The sequence below is a fragment of the Aspergillus campestris genome (genome assembly GCF_002847485.1).
Source record: "Aspergillus campestris IBT 28561 chromosome Unknown P168scaffold_14, whole genome shotgun sequence".
NCBI classification, from domain to species: Eukaryota; Fungi; Ascomycota; class Eurotiomycetes; order Eurotiales; family Aspergillaceae; genus Aspergillus; species Aspergillus campestris.
Window position 1 is genome coordinate 336,370 of NW_020194349.1, and position 24,775 is coordinate 361,144.

General features: G+C 51.2%; 6 protein-coding genes across 6 annotated transcripts; 3 read left to right on the top strand and 3 right to left on the bottom strand.

The window, feature by feature from the left end:
- Positions 1-3,926: 3,926 nt before the first annotated feature.
- P168DRAFT_293406 (uncharacterized protein) lies at positions 3,927-4,946 on the bottom strand. Its single transcript, XM_024837801.1, has one exon. The coding sequence runs from the start codon at positions 4,625-4,627 to the stop codon at positions 4,205-4,207; it is 423 nt and encodes a 140-aa protein (XP_024689109.1). The 5' UTR covers positions 4,628-4,946; the 3' UTR covers positions 3,927-4,204.
- Positions 4,947-6,335: 1,389 nt separating this feature from the next.
- P168DRAFT_322128 (Pfs, NACHT and Ankyrin domain protein) lies at positions 6,336-10,452 on the top strand (the record flags this gene model as incomplete). The annotated part of the gene is made up of 4 exons (XM_024840533.1): positions 6,336-6,696; positions 6,748-7,038; positions 7,096-8,872; positions 10,389-10,452. 4 exons carry the CDS (start codon positions 6,336-6,338, stop codon positions 10,450-10,452), a joined length of 2,493 nt encoding a protein of 830 aa, XP_024689110.1.
- Positions 10,453-10,952: 500 nt separating this feature from the next.
- On the bottom strand, positions 10,953-12,036 carry P168DRAFT_336329 (putative carbonic anhydrase). Its single transcript, XM_024841728.1, has 2 exons — positions 11,590-12,036; positions 10,953-11,532 (listed from the first exon to the last, which is right to left on the bottom strand). The coding sequence occupies exons 1-2, from the start codon at positions 12,029-12,031 to the stop codon at positions 11,171-11,173; spliced, it is 804 nt and encodes a 267-aa protein (XP_024689111.1). The 5' UTR covers positions 12,032-12,036; the 3' UTR covers positions 10,953-11,170.
- A 3,534-nt stretch (positions 12,037-15,570) lies between these two features.
- Positions 15,571-18,932, top strand: P168DRAFT_243748 (uncharacterized protein; the record flags this gene model as incomplete). The annotated part of the gene is made up of 3 exons (XM_024833885.1): positions 15,571-15,989; positions 16,049-17,432; positions 17,511-18,932. 3 exons carry the CDS (start codon positions 15,571-15,573, stop codon positions 18,930-18,932), a joined length of 3,225 nt encoding a protein of 1,074 aa, XP_024689112.1.
- Positions 18,933-19,668: 736 nt separating this feature from the next.
- Positions 19,669-21,109, bottom strand: P168DRAFT_322131 (uncharacterized protein; the record flags this gene model as incomplete). Its single annotated transcript, XM_024840534.1, has 5 exons — positions 19,669-20,035; positions 20,095-20,217; positions 20,269-20,421; positions 20,477-20,623; positions 20,685-21,109. 5 exons carry the CDS (start codon positions 21,107-21,109, stop codon positions 19,669-19,671), a joined length of 1,215 nt encoding a protein of 404 aa, XP_024689113.1.
- A 1,786-nt stretch (positions 21,110-22,895) lies between these two features.
- Positions 22,896-24,723, top strand: P168DRAFT_69175 (phosphatidylinositol-3-phosphate-binding ubiquitin-protein ligase). Its single transcript, XM_024842106.1, has 2 exons — positions 22,896-23,999; positions 24,048-24,723. The coding sequence occupies exons 1-2, from the start codon at positions 23,106-23,108 to the stop codon at positions 24,615-24,617; spliced, it is 1,464 nt and encodes a 487-aa protein (XP_024689114.1). The 5' UTR covers positions 22,896-23,105; the 3' UTR covers positions 24,618-24,723.
- The last annotated feature ends 52 nt before the right edge of the window (positions 24,724-24,775 follow it).

Sequence of the window (24,775 nt, forward strand, 5' to 3'; positions counted from 1 at the left end):
GCGGTGGTCGGTGTCGAAGACTACTCAGGACAGACGAATAGACGCTGGCAAAGCCTGGCGCGATTGTGGTTTCGTTGTCTGGTGGAGTCGAGAGGGGGGAGCGCGCGATCTACCAAGACCAATTAAATGACCATTCAGTGACGGGAGGGGGGGGCGCCTTTTTCCTGCGCACCTTCAGGGGGAGATTTAGGTAAGGACCTAAAAATGAAGCTAACAGATGCCCAGATAAACCAGTGGCCCCAAATATCAAGAAATCGAGGGTTTAGTTGGTGGGGGCGGTGGTTGGGGAGGGATCCTAGACGGGGAGATGCGGCGACCGATAAAATTGGATACCTGAGGGATTTGGGTATTGACAGAGCGGCGGTAAGGGAGGTTGAAGCCGGGCCAGCAGCTTGGAATAGACCTGATCAAATAAGAATGGGGGGGGGAAGCAATAACAGAAGCGAGGATCAAAAGGGAGAGACAGGGAGGAAGAGAGAGAGAGAGAAGTGAGAAAGAAGATGAAAGGAGAGAATGAGATGAAACCAGATCAAGGCAGCGAGGTCAACCTCAGGCCGACCGAGGACGGACATGGGTACCTCAGGCCGGCCATTCTTTTGTTTGCGGTTTGTTGATCTCTTCATTTGTTTCCTTTACTCCTGTCTGTACGGTGGATCATGGATTCTATTCTAGGGAGTTTTGATTGATTGCCTATATTGAACTGTTTACAAACGGATATCCAATCCCCCCAGATGCCATGATCCTTCGGAGTAACTTCAAACCTCTGCTATCGCTGCCAAGCATCCATCTTATCCCAATGGTTCCTTCGCTCCATATTGGTTCAACCCTTAATCGTTCCCGAGCACTGCCTCGCGGTCAGGAACACTAGATACGGCTTCACGTCATCACGGTTGAGCTGATCCCAGCGCTGGGGCAAAGATCAACACGACGATGCAGGACGAGGATTTCAATCTCGGACGGTATGGTCCCTTTTTCGCACATGTTGACCCCCGTCACCATGTGTTTTCCAAAGAAAACAAACGGAACCGCTCTCCCTCCCGAGGCAGATGTCCCCCGGAGTATACGGGGAACGCTCTCCAAATCCATACAATCCTCGGCCTCCAAGCGTCTCGCGGACTGGGCAATCATGCGGTGGCTTCCTAGGTTCCATCATGAAACGCCCCTAAACTCATTGCAGTGGGGCCTCCAGACGCCACTAAACCCGAGTGGGACAGGCGTCAGGGTGTAGAGTGGGTCCGCTGACGAGCCCAGGGCGAAACTTAAGGCCGCATTGGACTTTTTGGAGGCCGATGGTTGGACTTTTGGGTGGAGGATGGAGTAGGTCTTTTCTTTTTTTTCTTTTTTGGGGCCTGGTGTGACCGCCACTATTCATGTTGCACGCGGGACATGACGTTGGGTGCCTATCAGTTCTTGTTGATTTGGTCTTTTGGGCTAGTTTGCGCACAGTCTGAATTATAAAGGGGTTAGGATCATCCTGTAGAACTACTAGTACGAAATATCCAACTGCGTCAATTTCATCATCAACAGACCTAGATTGAGAGTGTAAAAGCTCTTGTCACTGTAGAATTGACCTGGCTCTCCTGATCATAGCAACTTCTGAGATTAACATGAGTATCAGAATCTGGACTATCCACAACTTGATATTCACAATTTCGTCATTCTCAACAGATTTTACTTTGAAAGTGATCGCCTGCTATTATAGAGTTCTCAGACTCTGTTCCAAACAGAAATAATCATTTACCAACATTTCGTTGATCAGGAACACGGAGCAATGCTTACTAGAACCCCTTATATAAAAGATAATGTAGAAGAGATCCTTCGGCAGGGTTGTAAACAAAGATTAGTATTGAATAAAGTACACGCCTAATCCTTAATAACTGACAGCTGTTCGTTTTGGGCACCCTTGTTGTAGGATGTCCCTGGTATATTCTCCGACTTGAAATAGATCGAATCAGTTGTCATCGTCCACCGCGCCTCAGAGAAATCAGGTAGGATAGCGGTAACCATGATGTCTACCAATCAAGGTCAATTATTGGCAATAATCTCAGCATTCCTCGTAGCTTCCGAGTTAAGGTAGTTTCATGATAATGACGATATAAGACACTATTACCACTCGACACAAAAGATATCCTGACCCTCGGGGAGCTCAGACGTTGCTCTATCGCCGGTCAAGAGAAGCCCCTCTTAGTTGATTATAGGGCTCGAAAACAAGAAATGAACAAAAAGCAAAGAAAGAAAGGATCAGCCAATGCGTAATCAGTGCCCAAAGCCCATCCACGACATCTCATTAATGCCTCGACTGACATGATTTCTATGAGGTTTTCTCAACAGTGTCAGCAGTCCCTTATATGAGACTATCCATCTCCCCCTGTCATATCATATCTTCCTTCGCATGAGCTCACGCTGATCAACCGAGCTTTCTTGTCGTTTAGAGTTTCGCATTTAGAATCATGCTAAGTGAGACTAACTTGGCGATGACTCGCACTGTCCACCCTTGGCAATTGTTCCTGACTGAGTTGATTGGCGGCTGTAGGCAGCTGGTGTTGCTCCAGATCTGCAATGCTTCATGAACACTATCTTGTCTCATATATATGATCTGAAATATCGGACATGATAGACCGCGTGAAAGCAGTTCAATACCCAGATCGAAAACACTCATTGCGAATGGTTAGGACCTTGAGTCAAAGTATTATCCCGACAAGTCATATTTGAGCAATGTAGAGCAATCTGGCCTCGCTCTTGGAGAACTAGAAAGAAATATCGCGATGGGTATAGACTGTCTATCAATGACCCAAGGAAACGGCCCGGTATAAACGTCGTGACCTTGAAGATGCCTGCCGACAACCTACTACATTCAGATGTATTCCAGTTCAGACTTCGATAACCAAAACTGCACCGTTGCTTCCGGCAACGAACTCAAGCTTGTTGCATGTATATGCCATATGGTAATGCCCCTTCGTCGAAGTAATGACCGAGGACGAAGTGGAAACAGTCATGTGGGATACGACATAATTGAAGGTTAGCGTGTGTGGTCGCCCACACAGATGAAAGATGGTTCAAAGCGGTCCCATTGTCGGGCGTATCTGATACTAGGTCTTTGATGACTTGCATCAGCATGCTTCAATTTCGGGATACCTCCATAAGTAGCGGCATAAGCGTACGCCGTGGCAAGTGAATAACGCTTGCTTGTTCTGTCGCAGAAGTTGGTGGCAATGTCCGGTCTGATTGTGGACTTTGAGGTCAGGATGCTCGGGTTACAGGAACATGACCACAATCCAGACTGATACTGGTATCTGGCAGGAGACAGAATCCGTTCATTGTTCGTCATGTCAAGCATAAGCCAGTCCTCAAACTTATTTGGAGTCTGAATTATATTCTTCCGGAGTCTGATAGTCGCTCGAGGGGTATATTAAACTTATAGGTATATATTGGAGTTGCGGTTGAAGCGTAGAAGACCTCTGTCGGATTGTTAGCTTGCTTTTGTATTATTATTGGGGGTAGAAGGAGTGTCATTTGGACTCACGAGTGTCACTCGTCGTGTCTAACAGATGAATGGACAATGTAGATCTATCCTTGAGACTTTTGACACTTCAAGGTTTGGCAGAGTGGCATATAGACTAAAAAGAATCAAAATGCATTGAAGAGGACTGATGTTGTAGCTGTCGAATGTAACGAGGGTAGCTGGGTTTAAGGGGGGGTTGGAACAGTACTTGGATATATTTCCACGATGAAGGTCCATCAAGATCCGTCTATTCACATAACAATGTACCATCTTGTACTACTGAAGTGGCGAAGGAAAATTATCATGAGACTGGAAGTGGTGATGGTAGTTCAATCACTCAGTTGGACATGGAATGGTCTTGTATATCACAATCACCTCTGTTATGCCCCTCTTTATCCCCACTATATACATCAGGTCACTGCTCAATAGCCCGCAGGTAATCAGCTACTTCCCTGCTCAATATTTTGTCTTTGACAAGCTGTTCTGCTGACTCAACAATCCATGTCTGGCAGTTGCGCTGGCTAATTTTCCTGCCCACGCTGGTTGCAGGTACAGTCTGAGATATCCAAATTAGCATTGCATCAGTGGGAATTGTACAGTAAAACAAACAGATTCCAGCTAATCACTTCTCCAAGCAATGATTTCCTAGAAACCCAAAGAAAGAACGACAAGAAAATCCAAGAAAAGGAGCAAACCACATCATCAACCGCATTCAACGTCTTCCCCGGCGATCTCAAAGTGCGTGACAGGCGCATAGTGATCACAAAAAGAGCCCGCATTCAGCATGGCCCTCTCGTCGAAGAACCTTCCCTCGACCCACTGCAGGGGGATCCTTTTTGTCGGGGCAGGGGTGGTAGAGCGCAAGTCAAGGCTCCGTCTGGCTTCGCGCTTGAACCCGTTGTAGACGTCCCCCGCGGCGTGGACTTGGACGCCCAGGTTGGGGCTGTCGGGGGAGTGGACCCAGTAGGCCCAGTGGTCTTTGAAGGGCGCCCCGTTGAAGATGATCAGTTCAACGAGGAAGGCGCCCGGAGGGGCAGTTGGAGATACAGTTGGGGGAGGGGGAGTCGGGGATGGTATGGGCGCTGCCTGGGGTGGTGGAGGGGGAGGTGGTATATGCGTAGTCATTGTTCTTGGTTGGTTTTGTGCTGATGAAGGTGAGAAGAGAGAAGAACTGGAAGATCTTCAGTAATGTCTCACGCGTCGATGTTGTTGGATAGTGCGAATTCGGTAGCCAGCTTGTCGTTTGTGGAGGAGCGTTAGGTATCCAGTGCCGGTTTCAGGCGCGTGCCAGGCAGAAGTCAAAAGACATTTCTGCCAGAATATGTCTAACTGGTTCGCCGCCAGAAATCTCCAGTTTGCATAGGCCGCTAGTTTATTTGCACTATCTATTCTATTGTCTGCGTAGTCCTTCCGGTGTACGATATGAAAATTATGTCGAGATAACAAGGCAAACGGGTGTTGTTGAATGTTGACGATGGCTGCATAAGAGGTGATTGCTTAGTGATACGGTATCTCTAACCATGCTTGATCCAAGTTGTACAAAATAATAGTACAAAGCTGTCTGACGGCAAACATTCAAGGGATCGAGGGACCAACAAAGAATAAGTCATGCTCTCAATGTTGATGATGAACAATAGTGAAATAATCAGCTCAACACTTGGACTGACACCTGACTAAAAAAAATCTGGATCTTTTTTAGTAGAGCCCAGTGGAAAGAAAGCATATATCATTCTACTGTCTGTAGTGCAGCATAATAGATGTCATCAAAGGCAGGGGTGACTCCACCACACCCGTTGTTGCATTTTCAGGAGATTTGGACCCTCTCTCAACACACTTCAACTCTACTTAATTTCCCCATCAGTTTCGACAACTTTTCGACCCTATGACTGCTTCGCATTTATGGGATTATCACTCATACAGAGGTTCTGGCGACTGGTTGCAGCTATAGGTTTATATGAGAATAAACCGGTAGAGGTCCTGGTAGCCTGCATTTTTGACTGCATTATCTCCCCTCTCGATCTAAAAGTTACTCTCCGAGTGCGCCATCATGGACCACCAAGATACCTAGAACAGCTAATGGCTGTAAAAATACACTCAACAAAGCCAACTCCTTGGAAGACGCAGTGGTTAAACCAGCCTCGTGTCCAGTCTTTGTTAGGCGACGATCGTCGCAAGTCTCGTGACTACACAACGCCAGATTAATAGGTAGAGCTGTGGCGACGCACCATATGATTGGATTTCGAGTCTGACCCTTGAACGCACAGCCCCTTAGCCTTGCGCACCGCCTCGTCGAGATGTGATTGAGGCAGCACTTCGAATCTGAAGAGGGGCCGGTTTCTCTATATTATCATACAGGCTTGGTTATAGAGATATCAACTGTTTATTAACTCCTGGAGACTGAGTAAGAGCCAGTCCGTGATTCCTGCAATAAACAATCATTGATCAAGCCTCACTCTTCTTATTTGAATACCGATCACCGCAGACCTTTGCCCGCCAATTCCAGCCTCCAAGTCGCCACCGGATGGATATCAACAACACAGATGAGCATGTTGAAACGGGCTCGACTCACTTGCCAAAGCGGCAAAAGATTACTCACGATGACAGTTTGCTCACCCTGCGACACGATGACTACACGATCGCTTGGATATGCGCACTGCATATTGAGATGGCAGCGGCTCGGGCTGTGCTGGATGAGATCCATCAACGTTTGCCCGTACCAAGAAACGACAGCAACACCTACATTTTGGGCAGCATCAAGAGACACAACATCGTTATTGCTTGTCTACCAGTAGATCGATATGGGATAGTCAACGCGGCAAACGTTGTAACCAATATGAAACAGACATTCCCTGCAATCCGTGTGGGTTTGATGGTCGGTATTGGTGGCGGTGTGCCCGGTGGGACTGATATACGGCTGGGTGACGTCGTCGTCGGGACGAGAGTGATGCAAGCGGACCTGGGGAAGATAACCGGAGATGGGCGGCTGGAGCAGACAGGCGTCCCTCGGTTCCCTGACCAATTTCTTGCGACAGCCGTGTCTAGCCTTCGCGCGAAACATGAGCTGGAGCCGAGTCGAGTCCCATCTATTTTGCAGCAGAAGCTGGACGGCCCCGGGTACGGTCGTCCGAGCTTACCGGATCGTCTCTTTCACGCCACGTATGATCACCCAAATCCACAGAATAGCTGCGATATATGTGACATTTCGAAGATAATACCACGGAGTATACGCTCATCAGACGCTCCAGTCATTCACTACGGCGCAATTGCCTCGGGAAGCCAGGTCGTCAAATCCAGCGCTTTTCGGGACAAGGTGGCTGGAGCGTTGAAGGTCCTATGTTTTGAAATGGAGGCTGCTGGCCTAATGGATATCCTCCCTTGTATGCCCATCCGAGGAATATGTGACTATTCCGATTCCCACAAGAGCAAGGAATGGCAAAGATATGCTGCGGCCACTGCGGCTGCGTGCGCAACGGAGCTGCTCCAGGAGCTGCCTGTGACCGAAGTACACACAAGAGTTACCAGCAGGTCTGTGTCTCGTAAGTATTATTTCTAGGCTTAAGCCTGTCTCCAACTGACGCTTGCACGCAATATAGAGCAAGTTCCACCGCAGGAGCAACAACAACGTATGCTAGATTCCCTCAAATTCGAGCAAATTGATGCTCGTAGGACGAATATCAAAAAGGCCCACGCTAAGACTTGCCGATGGTTTCTCAGTCACCAGGATTACAAGGCATGGCTAGATAAAAGACAACTGATCCAACATCATGGTTTTTTGTGGGTCAGCGGCAAGCCCGGTGCTGGAAAGTCAATTATCATGAAATTCGCCTATTCGAACATGAAGAACAAGGCCCGCAACAAGAACGAGGTCACTGCATCTTTCTTTTTCAACGCCCGTGGTGAATATTTAGAAAAGTCAATCGCAGGGATGTATCGATCATTGTTGCTGCAGCTACTTGAGGGTTATCCTGACTTGCAAAGGTTTCTGGATGATCCTGACCTTATTCCTTCTCCGACCCAAGATGCTAGCCTGTCCTTGAATGCTCTCAAGGACCTACTTTGCACCGCCATTTCAGCTCTTGGCCAGCGCCCATTTACTTGTTTCGTCGATGCGCTGGACGAGTGCGACGAGCAACAAGTCATCGATATGATCCAATACTTTGAAGACCTGGCAGAACAATCCACAGCTAGGGGGGTACAATTTCGAATATGCTTCTCCAGTCGACATTACCCCTACTTATCCATCCGGTGGGGTCTTAGGTTTACCCTGGAGCATCAACCAGGACATACAGAAGATTTAGAAGCTTACGTTGAGAGCCGCCTCCAAATAAGAGACCCTATGCTTATCGAAAAGCTACGGCCTATAATTCTCAGGAAAGCAGCTGGTGTTTTCATGTGGGTCGTTTTGGTTGTCGATATACTCAACAAGGAGTATCAACGTGGTGCGGTGTCTATGGGGAAGAAGCTCGAAAGTCTACCCAGTGGCTTGAGTGACCTGTTCAAGGACATTCTACAACGTGACAAAGAGAGTATGGAAGAATTCAAGCTTTGTGTCATCTGGATTCTTTGCGCGAAGCGGCCCCTGCAACCGAGAGAATTCTATCATGCCCTCCCATCTGGCTTATCATTCCAGGATCTGGATGAGAGTGAAATGCCAGATGCTTCAAGCCGGGAGATAGTGGAAGATGATCTACCTAGGTTTCACAGATATGTCATCAGCTCCTCAAAAGGGCTAGCTGAGGTCACAAACTCTACCAAGCAAACAGTTCAGTTCATTCACGAGTCTGTCCGTGATTTCCTCATTAAGGATAAGGGCTTGTATGAGCTGTGGCCTGAACTTGGGGTCGACTGGAAGAGCCCCAGCCATGAGTTACTCAAGCAGTGTTGCAGCTTCTACATGACTCACAGAGCGGTGCGCGATTCTGTCAGCATGCTACCGGAGGGGAACAAATCAGAAAACCAGGCGGTCATCTTAGACAACTACCCGTTCCTGGGGTACGCCAGGGAGTTCGTCTTCTACCATGCCAACGCTGCGGCAAAAGTGATCCCTCAGGACGAGTTCCTCTCGTCATTTCAGATCCCCAATTGGATCAAAATCAACAACCTGCTTGAAAAGTACAAGTCTCGTGAATACAGTCCCGATGCAAGTCTTTATTACATTCTTGCCGAAAGAACATCACCCGAACTTATTCGTACACGATTCAAAAAGGACCCAAATGTCCATGTGGTCGGCGAGCGATACAGGTATCCATTGTTCGCAGCCCTGGTCAATGGGGAAAAGAGTAATTTTGCAGCTTTGTTGAACTCGCCATTAAGCCTTCAAGATGGGGTCGACCTCACGGATGGCCTAAAACTCACGCGGGACTTGCAGGGGTATAAATCTCGAACACCATTGACTTGGGCCGCTGAAAATGGGCGGCTAGAAATCACCAAGCTACTCCTTCAGACAGGAATGAATGTCAATGACATTGACACGGGCGGACAAACACCACTTTCACAAGCTTTCAAGAATGGCCATGAGATAATTATGAGACTTCTTCTTAAGAATGGAGCTGAAGTTAACACCCCTGATCAAGATGGACAAACACTACTTTTTAAAGCTTCACTTAATAATCTGGAGACAGTCACAAGAGTTCTTCTTGAGAATGGAGCAGAAGTCAATGCCTGTGATCAAAATGGAAAAACACCACTTCTAGAAGCCTCACGTCATGGCCATGAGACAGTCACAAGAGTTCTTCTTGAGAATAGAGCAGAAGTCAATGCCTGTGATCAATATGGATACACACCACTTCTAGAAGCCTCATGTCATGGCCATGAGACAGTCACAAGAGTTCTTCTTGAGAATAGAGCAGAAGTCAATGCCTGTGATCAAGATGGACAAACACCACTTCTAGAAGCCTCATGTCATGGCTATGAGATAGTCACAAGAATTCTTCTTGATCATGGAGCAGAGGTTGATACCTGTGATCAAAATAGAAGAACACCCCTTTTTGAAGCCTCGCTTGGAGGCCATGAGAAAGTTGTAAGAATACTTCTTGATCATAGAGCAAAGGTTTATACCTGTGATCAAAATGGAAGAACACCCCTTTTTGAAGCCTCGCTTGGAGGCCATGAGAAAGTTATAAGAATACTTCTTGATTATGGAGCAGAGGTTAATACCTGTGATCAAAATGGAAGAACACCCCTTTTTGAAGCCTCGCTTGGAGGCCATGAGAAAGTTATAAGAATACTTCTTGATTATGGAGCAGAGGTTAATACCTGTGATCAAAATAGAAGAACACCCCTGTTGATGGCTTTGTCTCGTGGCCATGAAGCAATTGCAAGGATTTTCCTCAACCAAGGAGCAAAACTTAGCACTGGCAGTACTTATTCAGCTGAACTGAAATTGGCACTGCGTGAAGGTTGTCATGAGGTTGCTCTCATACTGATAAGAAGGGGAGCAATGGCTGGGTTTAGCATTGATAGTATTGTTGATGAAAGGAAAGTTGTACACAACTTTGTTGCTGTTGCTAGACAGCTCCTGGAAACTGGATTTGACGTGGCTATTGCTGGTTACGAAGTTTACATCACTGCTGTGCACACGGCGCTACACCTGCACTGTCCGGAAATAGCAAGATGGCTTCTGCAGCGGGAACCATCCATCATGCCTGATGATTTTATCAGAAGTGCCAACTTTTCGTCTTCTAATATTAGTCTACATGATTTTGCTGAGGCAAGGTCCCTTCTTGATGTTGAGTTTTTGTTACAGCGCGGTGTGGATCCAAACGCACGGGGAGGGGTGTGGAACAATACTGCCCTTCATCGGGCTGCCCAGGTTAACCAGCAAAGCATGGTGAATCTGCTATTGAAAAACGGCAGCAATCCCAACCTCATTGATCTTCTTGGACAGACGCCGCTTCATTACGCTGCAGAGAACGGGCATGAGGAAGTTGCCCGCCGGCTTCTTGAAGTGACCGATGCCTCAATCATCGACGTGAACAGCCGGACAGCATTGATATGTGCAAGAGACCAAAATCATGTTAGCACAGTGAGGCTCCTGCTATCCTCATGGGGTAGCAGTGATCTTTGCACAGATAGCCAAGGCAAGACATTAGAAGATTGGATGAATGTAATTGGGCAGTTGGATGGGACGGATCGGCTGTGGGGACGGTCTTCCAGTGGGCCTGCCCCGGTAGAGAGGAAGATTGACTTGGAATGATTGTGTTGATTCATACTCGTGGAATATAATGATAGACAGTCGTTAAGAGCGTAGCTTTTTGTCTGACTACAAAGCAGAGTCTGATTTTTTTTACTGTACATACTTTGCAGGTTTCAACCCTTATAATCATTCCTCTATCAGCATATTAATCTGGTTGGGATCATGCCCAGAGCCTACAAATACAATAGACTACACTTGAGAGCCTATTCTTATCTTCGAAAGGCTTTAACTTCCGTTGTTAATATAGTTATGAGATCAAAAACACCAAGAAACCCGAAATTAGAACCCTCAACGCCGAAAGTATTCCCTGTCAAATAAAGTCCAATCGCGATATAAAGTATAACCAGAGATAACCCAAAACACCAATCCCATGCAGACACTATCCACACCTTTCTTACAAATAGTATCCAGGTACCATTATTCCCAAGGATAGCATAGCAAACACGCTCCCCTCAAGCCACACATCTCGCATCCTAATCCTCAGCAACCTGCAACAAATTCTCCGCACCCAGAGTATTCTGAATATAGCGAGCATTGAACTTAAGCAGCCTCTTCACCTTATTGTAGCTCCGAACACTCAGCAGCATAGGCTCACTGCTCACATACCAACTGACGCCCTCGGTGCACGGCGGCGTAGTCAGGGACCCTGAGTACTGGTACGGAGGGTTCAGGTCCAGATGGTGGTTGACCTCGGTGAAGTCCAGCGGGCCCGTGTGGACGAATTCACCGGGATGGTATATGGCGTCTGTGAGGGAGAAAATCGAGTCGAAGAGACAGGTTGAGCTGCCGGTTTCGGAGAGCTCGATTAGGAAGCCTACGACGGCGATGCGGCTTGCTGTTTTTTGTGTGAGTTGATTCTAGGTATGGTGATGGGAGAGAGGGAGGTACAGACCAGCATCTTTGAAAACAAAATGCGCCTCCATGGGCGAGTGCTGCTCGTTTATGCGGTGCTCACTAGGCGTATGCCAATGGAACTGAGTAAGCTCGTAATTGCCATTGGGAGTCGTCAGGGAGCCATTAGTGAGGACGACCTCAAGCCCAGAGCCGAGGTTCTCGAGCTTCGCGGTAGGGGCCTCGGGAATGTCAATGCGCACCGAGCCGCGCGGGGCGATGGTGACGCTGTTGGAGTTGATGTCGATCGGCGATTGGTGCTTGCCGTGGGCGCACTCCGAGTTGGCTGGGTCGATGTGGTGCCAGTTGAGGGGGCCGGTCTCGCCTTCGTAGTCGAAGTTGAAGGTGTGGGCGTGGCCTTCGGGGCCTGCGGGCTTTACTGGGGGGATGCAGCTGTACGCGGACACTGCTGCGGCTAGGGAGAGGACGGTTGCGAGCTTCATGGTTGTGGTGAACTGCCTGTGCGGCTGGGTATACTGTGATGAAAGCGCGATATTGAGAGAGAGACTGCCATGGCCGTTATGACAGGACTGACTTGGGTTTATAGTTATGTCTCCAAAGATCGATCAGCATGGGAGTATCTCAGAGCGGCCAAGGGTTCGACTTTGCATTCCCATTTTCTCTAAACTTTCCAACGGGCACTGGAACCGGAAGGCTTTGGTATACTTCTGGGCTCTGAGATACTTCAAGGGGTGAAACAGCTCGACATTGATTGCAACCGGGTGGCTTCGAATGAATCTGACGCTGTCCGTTCCCGTTATCCGACATAAGCGTGGCGATCATCTCCCATAACAAGGTCTTTCTCTAGCTTCTCGAGGGTAGAGGGGTCAACAGTATACGGAATGTGATCGACCCATGCCCGGCTGGACTGCGGTACCCAATAGACTCATGGCGATGGATTTTCATAGTAAGTCATACATCCCCACAGCTTGTTACGCGACAGAGTCCTAACTGTGGAGTGAACACGACAGCAACTCGTTTTCCCTATCGTGCCCCTGTACCTGTCTTGCCGCATGAGTGACACCCCTTGGTATGCAGCGTAGGAGACATGTGCCGGTGCGAGACATACGCAAGAATGCAGGACCCCGGTTCCAGTCACGTCAATCATGTCAACCAAGCTTTGTAGGGACTGGTATGCGGGAGTCGACCCATGAAAACAGTCAACATTTGATAGATTGATGACGTTTTCCCAGTGAAAGAATGGTGTAGATTGTATGAAGAATTCAAAAAGGAAGACTGTAGAATATGCAGCCGTCATGAGAAGTGTTCGGGTAACTGACGCATTTGACAGTTTGCAGGCAGTAGCTGATTTCATAGTGTGCCTGTGCCTGTTCCAGAGAGCTGGAATGCCGGCATGACACCGTTCTTGGCTGTAGATCAGAGCTGGACTTGGCGAAGCTTGACTGTAGAATGTGAGTTATTAGATATGTGTTCTGGTTATGGATCCGGGGGAGGGCGATGGGGTTTTTACTCTGGTAGACCTGCTTGTCCTGCGCCCAGCAGAAATGGGACATTAGGAACAGTGCAGTGTCCAGTCTGATGATATTCATGTATGTAGGATATTACATAGTTTTAAAGCCAGTAGTCCAATCATGTAGGTAGACGTACGTGTTGATAAGTGAGTACTATGGAACGTTGTGCCTTTGAATACTGGAATTCCTATCATTCTTTCATGTTAGTATGTTATTTTGATCTGATATGATGTAAAGCAAAACATCCAAGGGTTATTCGTAACAGAACATAGTAGATATATGTGGTCTTTCCCCTCTATACTTCCCTATACTTCCCTACACAACCTTGAACGCGCTCCGGTTAAGGGTTGCATGAACCATGTGACTCGACATGTCGTTTGTAGTGCAGGACTCTGACCCCGTAGTACATGCTAAGCATCATTCCGTCTTACCATATACATGGATCTATCAATAGCTCTAATATAGTATAGTATGAGCATAGCTTTCCTAGCGAGCCCAATACCTAGTCCTGGATAGATCCATAAGTATGGTGAATATTACCTCTCGAATTCTGACTACGACAGTTCGACCTCGTTTCATCCATCCGTCGCATAACAAAGACACAAATTGCCAGGGTTGCGTCTAGTCTTTGCGAAGCACCGGGTGGAAGCTCCAGCTTAGCCTGGTGGTACTTGAGAAAGTGGCTGGTCGGTTAGATCGCAGTGGCTGACGAGCGAACACAGAATCGCAGCCTTTTGACACACATCTGAATTCAGTTCAATAACAAATCTAAACCAAACTGAAAAAATCGTTTAGGTCATCAATTACTCGTAAATGACTCCCAAGCTTTGAGGACATGTTGTGTCACAGATAGGGGCTGCGTGGTTGGTAGAATTGTCGAACCCAAACGTCCTTGTTTACGCAATGGAGCATGTGAGTGGAATAAAGGATAAAGGATTCGAGATGTAGCTCCCCGTCCGGGCTACTTTTTTGGAGACGCAGGGTGTTTTGAATTTGGGCCACCGTCACGGATCCGCCGGGGGAGATGTACACCGGGAGGGACCAACCATCCCGTACCAATCGATTCAGGCTCAACGCTTTGATGAGGCGCCTCCTCGATGGTCGGCCTGGAAAGCCTAACGAGGGACTCCTTTCCACCAGATTGGTTCTCCCTTGGAATACGAACCTACACCCGACCGACTATCGACGGACCAGCGAAAACTCATTCTCCACTGCATTAAGGGTGGACAGTGGATACACCTGTCACGACAGCGTCCTTCCCAACCCTGTTATCGATCTCAGTGCCAAGTCGTACAAAAGCTAAGCCTTGGTCGAAAGAGGATAGGTTGGCTCCCTTGCTGTTGGCGGAGTCCATCCGTGGTTCGATGGAGCGTATCGTTCGGATCGAATGATCGGCACAATAGGAGATCGAAGTGGATGGATATCCGTAGGGAGGTTTAAACCCTGACTGTTAGGGATCGACCGGTTCATCTGATGATTCTCCTGACCTTGCATTGCGACCGGACATTAATGCTGGTTATTCGATCTGTCCGTATGGTCACAGGGACGATTAGATCAGGATTCTGCAGTTCATCTTCCTTTTACATTCGAGAGTATTTCAAGCAAGATACTGCTCGAAAAGTAGAACGATGACATGGCTGAGAAAGACACGAGTGGATGACAGTGGGTTTCTTGCTCTTAGTGGTTTCCAAGATTAGAATCGAAGTGGCTCCAATCAGGCCAACAAAAGGGAACAAACAGCCAAACACGTCCGGGGCCTGAGGTACCACCGAGTTTGTACCTGAGGTTCGCTTTTCTTCCGAGCTTCTTCATTCTTCTTCTTCTTTTCTCCTTCTTCGATCTATCTTAACTTTTCTATCTTTCTTTCTTTGTTGATTATTTTGACTTGATTTCATTATTTATTGTCCCTTCTTTCCAATTTTTCCAACATATCTTCCTTCGTTTGACCTCCCTCGACATCTTATCCACTATATTCCTTCAGCCTCCCCGTGATAATCCGACCATCTTCTTATCCCCCCCCCCCTCTCCCCACTATCCTCCAAAGAGAAGTGATGCTGCGCATCCCCTACATCACCAATTCGGGGGAGATCGAGGAGTAATTTGCTCCCATTCTCGATATAACCCTTCCATCCACCGGATCGTTCGACGATTTCTCTTCCGCTTTTGGGTCCGACCGGCCACCCGCAACGAGTCCAGCTGATCTGGCAACCGCCTCGATACTCCTCCCAACCGCGTCCGGTTCCCCGCCTGTACAACGTGGAGTGATCCGTTTTCCGAGGGGGTGGACCTCCCCGTGGAGGTCTGGGTTATTCACAACGGTCGCGATGGGGGTAGATCCCGATGCGCGATGGCATGATACCCCGGGTTCGACGTTGGTTTCAAGACGACACGCTTCGGAGGTGTCAGGAGGTGGGAGACGTGTGTCGCAGCGCCGGACATGGCGAGATACTTTACGGCGACGGAGACGGCGGCATCAGGTTGGACACTGGACTGGTTTCCCTGGGTTCCTGATGTTGGTGGTGCTGTTGGTGGTGGTTTCGCCGGTGGATGCGGTCCTCGTCGATTTCCAGAATTGCCTCAGCCAGTCGGTCATCCAGTCCAGCCCGCTACAGCTCCAATTTATCCCGCTCGATGTATCGGTCACGTTCGATCCGCAGAGTTCACTTCATCCGCTGAATGTCACCGTCTACGGCAACGTTTCGGGGACGGCCGACCGTCGCTTGACCTATCCGCTGCCCGATGACCCTCAGTGGATCAACCCGAATGAGACCGTGGGGAAGATTACCGATCTAGATACGTCGAACAACAAGTTTTCCACCCTGTTGACGTCCGTCGACGTCGTGTCGTTCTCGCCGTATCGCGACGCCTCCAGGTTCTGCGATTCGGTGCAAGGAGACTGTCCGCTCGTGCCCGCCTTTTACGCGAATGCGTGAGTCTCACGCTCTTTGTTGTGGTCGGACCCGTACTAATGATTCTACCCTTTTTCAGGAGTGACCTCGCGTCGTTACGCTCGTTTTCGGTCCAACATGATATGTCGTCCGCATACCACTTTTCCACCCTCGCCGCGTCCTTCACGATCAAGTCCGGCAACCAGGCAGCCACCAAGCTCGGGTGCGTGAAGGTCGATATCACCCCGGACCTGGGCTCGTCGTTGCGGAACGCCCTCGCCTACGTGCCGCTGGTCATCTTGATCTTCGTCGGAGTCGCGACGATCACCGCCGCCATTTACAGCCCGTGGGGCACCACCAACCCGTTCCACTGGACGAGCAACTACGGCCGAGACGAGGATGTTCTGCGATTGGTGACGCCCGGTTTCGGGGATTGCCTGCAGTATATCCAATTTACCGTCCTGACGGGGGCGCTGTCGTTGAACTACCCTGGGTATTACCAGCCCGTGGTCAGCCAGGCGGCGTGGTCGAGCCTGCTGTTCAACCAGACATTTATGAACCAGGGAGAGGAGCGGAACCCCGTGGTCGATGGCGTGTATGCCGTGAACGAGACCTACGGTCTAGACCGATTGGAGCACTACGTGGGAATGCCGTCCGAGCGGGACATGTGGCCCGGGATGATCGTCTGGCTGTTGGTCATCGTGCTCGCCGTCACTCTGTTGATCCAGGTGGCGTTCGGCTTCCGGTGGCTGCATCGCGCGCTGGCCAACGTCCCGGAGGAGGACCTGCGCGCGAAAAACTGGCCCTTCACCATCGGCAATGTGATCCGGATCGTCTTCAACTACCTCTTCCTGCCGATGGTCTCCATCTCCTTCTTCCAGCTGGTGATCGCCGGTCGCTCGCCCGCATACTCGGTCGTGTTCGCCGTGATCCTAATCCTGATCGCCATCGCCTTCTGCCTCTGGACCGTCCGGCTCATCGTCACCACCCGCCCCAAGTCCTACCTGTATGATGACCTGTCGACGGTCCTCCTGTACGGGCCGCTGTACAACACCTTCTGCGACGATGCCGCCGCCTTTGCGGCCGTGCCGCTGTTTGTCACCTTTGCCCGCGGGGTCGCGATCGGTGCCCTCCAACCGTCCGGGATCGCGCAGATCGTGCTGTTGGCGATCTGCGAGGTGGTCTCCCTGCTGACCCTGATGGCCTTCAAGCCGTTCCCGCCACCGACGTCGATGAACCTGTATCACGCCTGCTTCTCCATAGTGCGGTTCCTCACGATCTTGCTCTCCGTGGTCTTTGTCCCATCGTTGCAAGTCTCCCAGTCGGCGCGGGGGTGGATCGGATACATCATCCTCCTGCTGCACGGATTGGTCCTGGTCTTTGGTTTCTTCCTGAACGCATTGCAGACTCTGATCGAAGTCGTCGCCCGTCTTGCCGGTGCCGGTGGCTATGAGGGGGGTGTTACCCGTGGTGGTCTCGTCAAGGTATGGAAATTCTCTTCTTTTCTTTTCTCTCTTCCTTCTCTCCTATGTCTAGTAGCAGGCAGAGCTAACTTCTTCTAGGTATTTGGCATGCGACAACTCTCGCGTCGTGTTCCGCGGCGTGACGTGGGGACGCGCCAAAGCATGGGCTCCGAAGCGGCGATGTTGGCCCACACGGACGATCGGCTGTCGTCGCAATTCGATGGCTCGAGACCACGAAGTCTCTCGGGCAGCTCGGCGTTGCTCCTGAACCGCGCTGGGGCTAGCGATGGCCGAGCCAGTGCCTTCTTCGACACCGGCAGTGCCCACGGGGGAGCTCACAGTCGCGCCAACAGCAGTGGATTCTATACCCCGACACCCGGGGCAGGATACCAGACCACCGGCAGTAATTCGCCCAAGAGTGGGCCGGTCTTCATGCAACCCCACGATCCTTACTACCGGCCTCCGCGTCCTCGCCGGAAAGTGACGGAGTCGCGCCCTTCGACAGAACACGCCCGATCGTACTCCGAGAGCGCCTCACGCGGGCCGTACGGAGACGGGGAGGACGATATTGTCGAGGCGACGCGGTCGGGTCGGAACACACCTGTTCCCGCATACATCCCCACCCCGAAGGACGACCTCGACTTCGAAGAACCCCGCCGCTCGAGAAAGGACTATGCGGTCCGTGAGGTGGATTTCTACTACCGGGTCCGTGGTCCACCTCTGTCCCATACAGGCACGCGGAAACTCAAGACGGGTCCGGCGGATCCTACAGGCCCGGTGTCGTCGGCCACGGGCTTTTTCCGCAACCTGTTCCAGGGCAAGACCAAGGAGAAAGGCAAAGGCTTCGAGGTGGTCCGCAGCGCACGGGCGCCGCCGCCAGGGCTGATGGCCGACGGGGAAGAATTCCACGAGCCATACCGGGACGAGCCGGACGAGCCAGGGGCCGGTGGTCGGCCTGCGGCGTCGGGAGGTCCCTCCGCGGAACACGATTCGGACGGCGCCGGTGCATCCCGCAGCGCGGAGGCCGCGTTGACCCTGCCCCCGGTGGACACGGGCGACGACATCGAATTGCCGCGTCGTGGGAGCTCGCGCCACAGCACCGCCTCAGGGGGGACGGAGACTCGGCGCAGCCGGCGGGCTGACTCGATCAGCTCGCTAGGCGAAGAGGATCTGTCGCAGCGATCGCTGCCCGTGGTAACGGAAGCGGTGTCGGCGGAGGCCCACGAGTCAGGTCCCTACGGCGGGTCGAATTTTTCACCGGGCTATCTCCACCACTCGTCTTCGGTGACCGGTCGACTCCCGTTTAGTGCGACGAGCTCGCCCTCCCGCGACCGAAACATGTCCATCGCGTCGACGACGGGGTCAACCTCGTCTAGCCGGCAGCAGGGACGTCCCTCGAGTATGGGGTACGTGGCGCAACACCGGACTCGCGACAATATCCATGAACGCAGTGGCGACGAGCCGACCTTTACCGGGAGTGCAGCGGAGCTAGTGGACGACCTACACCATGATAGCCGGTAGCATCTTAGCCTTGACAGGGTGATAGTCGGTATCAAGCATGACGAATTTCCTTGAGCGTCGGACGGGAGCAAAAAAGAAGAGAAGGAGAATTGAATTCACTAGGGCGTTCACGATTGGATCTCCGTTCGGCATTATTTCCCTTTCTCTTCTTTTCCTTTGATCTCTTTTTATGGTGGCTACGGCCGTTCTATGATGTTGTAATCCTGGTCATTACCTTATCTTCCAGTGTGAAAATGTTTTGTTTTCCTGGTTATCATTGCATGGCGGCAAGTAGTCGGGTTGTATATTGGGGGTTTTCTGTGTGGAAGTGATTTCGCTACTAATATGTATTCCTATAATAATATTTATCAATATTTCAATACCCCGTCTATACTTCTAACGATATATACATATGTATGCTGTTGTATGTTTTTCTTTTCTTTTTCCTTCTTACTTTAGATTCTGTATACATCTATAAGCATTTCAAGTTGAATAGAGAGAGAGAAAAAATTGCATTGTCCTGATGATTCTTCTTGGGTCTGTATGCATGGCAGAAGCACGAATGCTCTTTGGAGAAGAAATATAGAAGATCTTGATTATATAAAGGTCTAAAAACATATACACCACCATTGCAGCAATTGAGTAGAAACACCAACTACTAGCATATGGATTATTAAGTAAGATTTCCTCTATAATCAACATTACAAGGGGCTCAGCTATCGAGTCACACTATCAAGACACCAATCATGATAAACCATCACCTTGCATGAGTGGAGGCATACTCCGGCGGATGATCTTGGTTTCGGGTCTCTGCGTACGACGGTGGCATGTCCTGGATGTGGGCAATCGACTCCGACTTCAAGCGCTTCGTTTGCTTCCTGCGCCGAAGGAAGAACCACAGGCCCGCAGCGATAACCACCAGACCACCAACGCCCACCCCAACTCCGATGCCGATCTTAGCAGCGGGACTGAGTCCTGGGCCTGCCGGTGCAGTGCATTTGTTATGCCAGTCTTTCGGACCCTGAATGGCCGGATCCACCGATTTCTTCAGGGCCCCGCAGTCAAACGGGACCGTGGAACTGACGTTTATAGACGCAGCGACATGCAAGTTGGGAAATTCAATGCTAAGAAGGGTTGTTGGTATATTTACCTCCAAGCAATGAAGAGGGACCGGGGTACTTACCTTGTTAAGTTGCCATATAACTTAACGGCATCTGCCTCCACGAAAGGGAGAGTAAGGTCCAGCTGCTCGGTCGTATTGAGCCGGAATGGGCTAGTCATGTTCTTCAAGCTGGGAATGGACAAGCTGACTTCATGTCAGTCAATTGGTATGTGCGCGAAATTGGTCCGGTTCTACCTCTGAATCCCACCACTTATATCCATATCCATACTGACATGGGCCAGCTGTGGTAAGGAGACTTCGAATGGCGGGCCACCACAAGCGTCTAGCTCGAAAGAGCTCCAGGGTGAATCGCCAAATGAGATATTGGAAAGTTGCGGCATGGCGACACTATCTCACAGTGAGTATATGATACGATTGACGCCATGGCGGTGCAAAAACCTACCGAGAGAATCTTCCCTTCAATTGTATGTCGCCCGCCTTGGTTAAGGAAGGGAGGAAAACCGCCAGAGCGGGAGTCGGAGGCACATCTTCGCATTCTTTTGAGATCACAAGATGCTTCTCGGCTTCCTCCAAGGCGTCGAGTCGCAAACTGGATCCCTCGCGCTATCAGCATATTGTACACACAGGAGAACCGGGGCTGATCCACTTACGTAGAGAGGGCGCCTCCAATATCGATGGTCCCGACTGCCTCCAGCGACCGCAGATCCACCTCTTCAGCAGCATCCGCGCCGACGTGCCAGTCCACCGAGCGTAACTTCGGCATCGATATACTCTTCAGGCCCGACATGCCAATCAAAGAGACCCCGCCGTCGACCGTCTCCAGATCGGGCAGCTCGAACGAGGTCAGTTTGGGCCTGGGCTGACCATCGTTTGGCTCGTCATAGATATGGAGCCCTAGATGGCCGACAATGTGTCGGACATTAGGCAGGTAGAAACGGCCCGTGAAGCTCTCGTGCACGTGGAGGTTTCCGTTGAAGATCGTGCAGGACCGTGCGATGATGTCTAATTCGGTCTGGTTGTAGGCCGTGAAGCCAGAGCGCTCCCATATTTCCGGCATGTCACAGATCTGGGCCATCGCTACCAGCTGTTAGGATGTATACCACACAGTGATCCGCAACCCAGCGTCGCGGGGGATGGTTTCTCACCAAAAGAGGGCAGACTAGCCACCGCTGTAAGGAGCAGCATCCATACTGAGGAGGAAAACATCCCGCCGGGGCATATTGCGAGGGGCGCGATATTGGAGTGAAAAATAGGAAGAAAAAAGACAATGACCTTACAGGGTTGCAATGGGGGCCATTGAAAGCTAATATACTCGCCACTGGAGATTACGCCCAGCGCTTGGTGATATTAATCTATCTCCTAAGGTTTACTGATTAGTGGAAGGGCAGGTCATTCCGAAGAACGTACAGCCTCAGATTGGGGCCGAGAGTCGCGTTATTGGGAGTCAACTGAGACAGTCCTGCGTTAGCGCCGCGGTGCCACCCTAAGGCAACGCCTTTGCGCTTGGTTCTCCGGATGGAACGGATGCTATTTAATATATTCTTGTGAGGGTGGAATATTCGCCGCTTGATCTAACCAAATAAACCCTTGTTCAAGTAGGTTCGAGGGGTCCGGGTGTTCGCATGTCTCAAGGTGTCGAATCCGTCTGTTAAATCATACCTGACCAGATGAGGCTGAATACCGCTTTTCCAGTCCCCGCATCAGAGTCGCAAAGAGGTTAGCTTAGGGATACGCGAGAGCGCTCTGATTTGCCGTGGATAGAATGAATCGAACCGATATACCCGGATTCAGACGCGATCATCAATGCAAGTATATCCTTGAACATCGTGTTTTCAATCCGCCAACATCATGGACACCTCCTAGATCAAGGATAACGTTCGACAGAGCTGTCTTCAAAATCTGGGCGTTCTCTCCAGCCAGGACGAGGGAAAGAGGGCTCAAAGCAATGAGATCGCGTGGACGTCCGGATGCCCTCGTGTTCTGCGCATAGCGTGGCTGGGCGTAGTGTGCGAGGACTCGCCACGTTTTGGACATCGACATGTTTGTAGACCTCAGAGAACTTGAATTCATCTGATCATCCAGATTAGAGGAGGTAGACCCCGCGTGTGTACATATCTGGCTGCTTCAATAGTGCTGTTACTTTGTGATCTCTCGAGATGATATCAATATGTCCTGAATATATTCAGATACAGTGCACGGTATATCAAGTACTAGCCTGAGAAAGCCTGCAGCGTATCTAGCACATGTCTCAGCAAGTGTATCATGGCATTGAAGATGGTGATGAGGACTTGGTGTTATCAAGAGAGGATCAGGAGTAGATATATATCTAGAAATCGAGGAACCCGTGACTACTGCACGACCCAAGAGAGTCAGTGGCGAATCGGCGGGATCGGCCGTCTCTCTTTCATTGTTTCTTTGACCTTCAACACTGGACAACAACCGAACCGACAAGGTTGTTGATTTATTCCTTCCCTTTCTTCCACCTACTCCCATCGCAAGATTCAAACGTTGGGTTGAGAACAAGAAACAGACCCACCGCTCAGTTGACGCCCCGCGGTGAGCTCGAGCTCGGGAGGAAATCATCCGTTTTCGCTCTTATCCATCTCCCCCTCACTATCTCGACTTCTCCCTCACTCTTCTCTTATCCTTAGGGTGGATTCGTCTATCCACCACTGCGGTTTTATTATTACTCTGTTCTTGTTATTGTTATTATCCCAATTCTTTATCGTTTTCTTCTCTGATTTGCCCGCTTCTCCTTGGAGTTCTTGGTCTACGGTCGCTGGTTACGGTCCCACCATCCCTCGTCTCTTGCCAGCGATATACCCTTGCTTCATTATTCAGTCCCCCGTTGTCCTCCGTTCTTCTCGACCCGTCTGTACCGTTGTATATTGCGAGCCGTCTGATCGTCGTTGTCCTACTCATCCGACCACCGACTCGTTGCGACCGCCCTTGCTAGACCCGGTCAATGACGACTTGCCCCTCCCACCACGGAGTTTGATCTCCAGATCGAAACCCATCGAAAGCCTATTGACAGTACCATCGAAAGCACACTACACTGATTTGTCCCCCTCATGTCGTCGAGTTCGGCTCCCGAATCCCCCGCCGCGTTCGCCACGCTTGAATCCCTACCCGAGTCCTCGCCCGACTCCCCCGCTCTCGGACGGGCAGATCATGCGGGTTCGGGCCAGGGCCCCAGTAGGGCGGAACCCGGCCCGGCATACAATACACGACCGGAGAGAAGACGGTCGACGCTGAGCGGCTCGGATCGGAAAAGAAGACTGGTGGATATGGAGCGAGACGGGAGACATCCGTGGCCTGGAGCCTCGCGCGAGGCTGAAAGGGAGAGCCGGTCTATTCCCCGGGTTCAGTCGCAGGCGCGACCGGATGGCGCTGCTGGTGCTTCATACGCCGATCCGATTGATCTGTCGTCGTCACCACCACCGCAACAACCGCCACCCCCTCCGCCACGACCGGCGAACCACCCGACACCGTGGGGTCAAAACACTGGCCAGTATGGGGAGTTGATGCGGCCGCGGTGGCAGCCCGATGCGGAGGCAACGAACTGTCCCATCTGCGGGACGCTGTTCAGCTTCTGGTACCGCAAACACCACTGTCGCAAGTGCGGGCGCGTCGTGTGTGCGTCGTGCTCGCCGCATCGCATCACCATCCCGCGCCAGTTTATCGTCCACCCGCCGGAGGCCGCCCGGTCGCGGGCCTCCAGCCTGATGACGCCGCGTGTACCGGTCATCGATCTGGAGGCGGACACGCAGTCGCAGTCGCCGTCGGCGGTCAATCCCGCCCTGGGAGGCGGCGAGGAAGTGCGACTGTGTAATCCTTGCGTTCCTGACCCTAACCCGGATCCTCCACGGGGATATCCTGTCCGGGAGCCTCCGCCAGGCGGATGGGGACCCCGCCATCGGTCGTATCATTCCGTGTCCAGCGGACGACCCCCGTATGATGCTATCGTAAGTGTGACTGTGTTCAATTGGACGTCCCGTGCTAACTATCCGCAGCCCGACTCGTATACCCGACCCAGCCGCCGGACGGTGGGATCGAACGACTACCCCGGGTTCATGGGGTTCGGCAGCTCGTCGGGGACGCCGTTCGCCGAACGTATGGACTACGGGTCCCAGGCGCGGCCCCTGCCGTTCCTCCCGGGCAGCGCACGGTCGCTGCCAGTGCGTTCGTCGATCGATTCAGAAGCGCCCGTCCGGACGGGCGAGCGACGGCGTCCACCAGTCGCAGAGCGCGACCTGTGTCCGATATGTGTACGCCCGCTGCCGGCGCTCGGGGCAAACGGGGGCGAAGACGCCCGCGAGGCGCACATCCGCGACTGCATCGCCAGCCATGGCCGCGGCGGCAGTCCGGAGGGACCACCGACTACCGCGCCGGTGCGGATGGTGGCGTACACGGCGACGGAGAAGGACTGTCTAGGGGAGGAGGGGGTGGCGGAGTGCACGATCTGCATGGAGGAGTATGCAGAGGGGGAGGTGTTGGTGCGGTTGGAGTGTCTGTGCAAGTTCCACCAGCGGTGTATAGTGGAGTGGTTTGAGCGGAAGAAGGAGTGTCCAGTGCATAAGTGATATTGACAGAACTATACAACCCTTTGGAAGAGCGCGTGATACACGTATGCTTGTATACATGATGCACGTCGATGTATGTCAATGCAATGTAGGGTCATCATCCCTTGCGCCCTTGATTACATACATATCCCACGAGGATAAAACGCGTCCAGAACCAC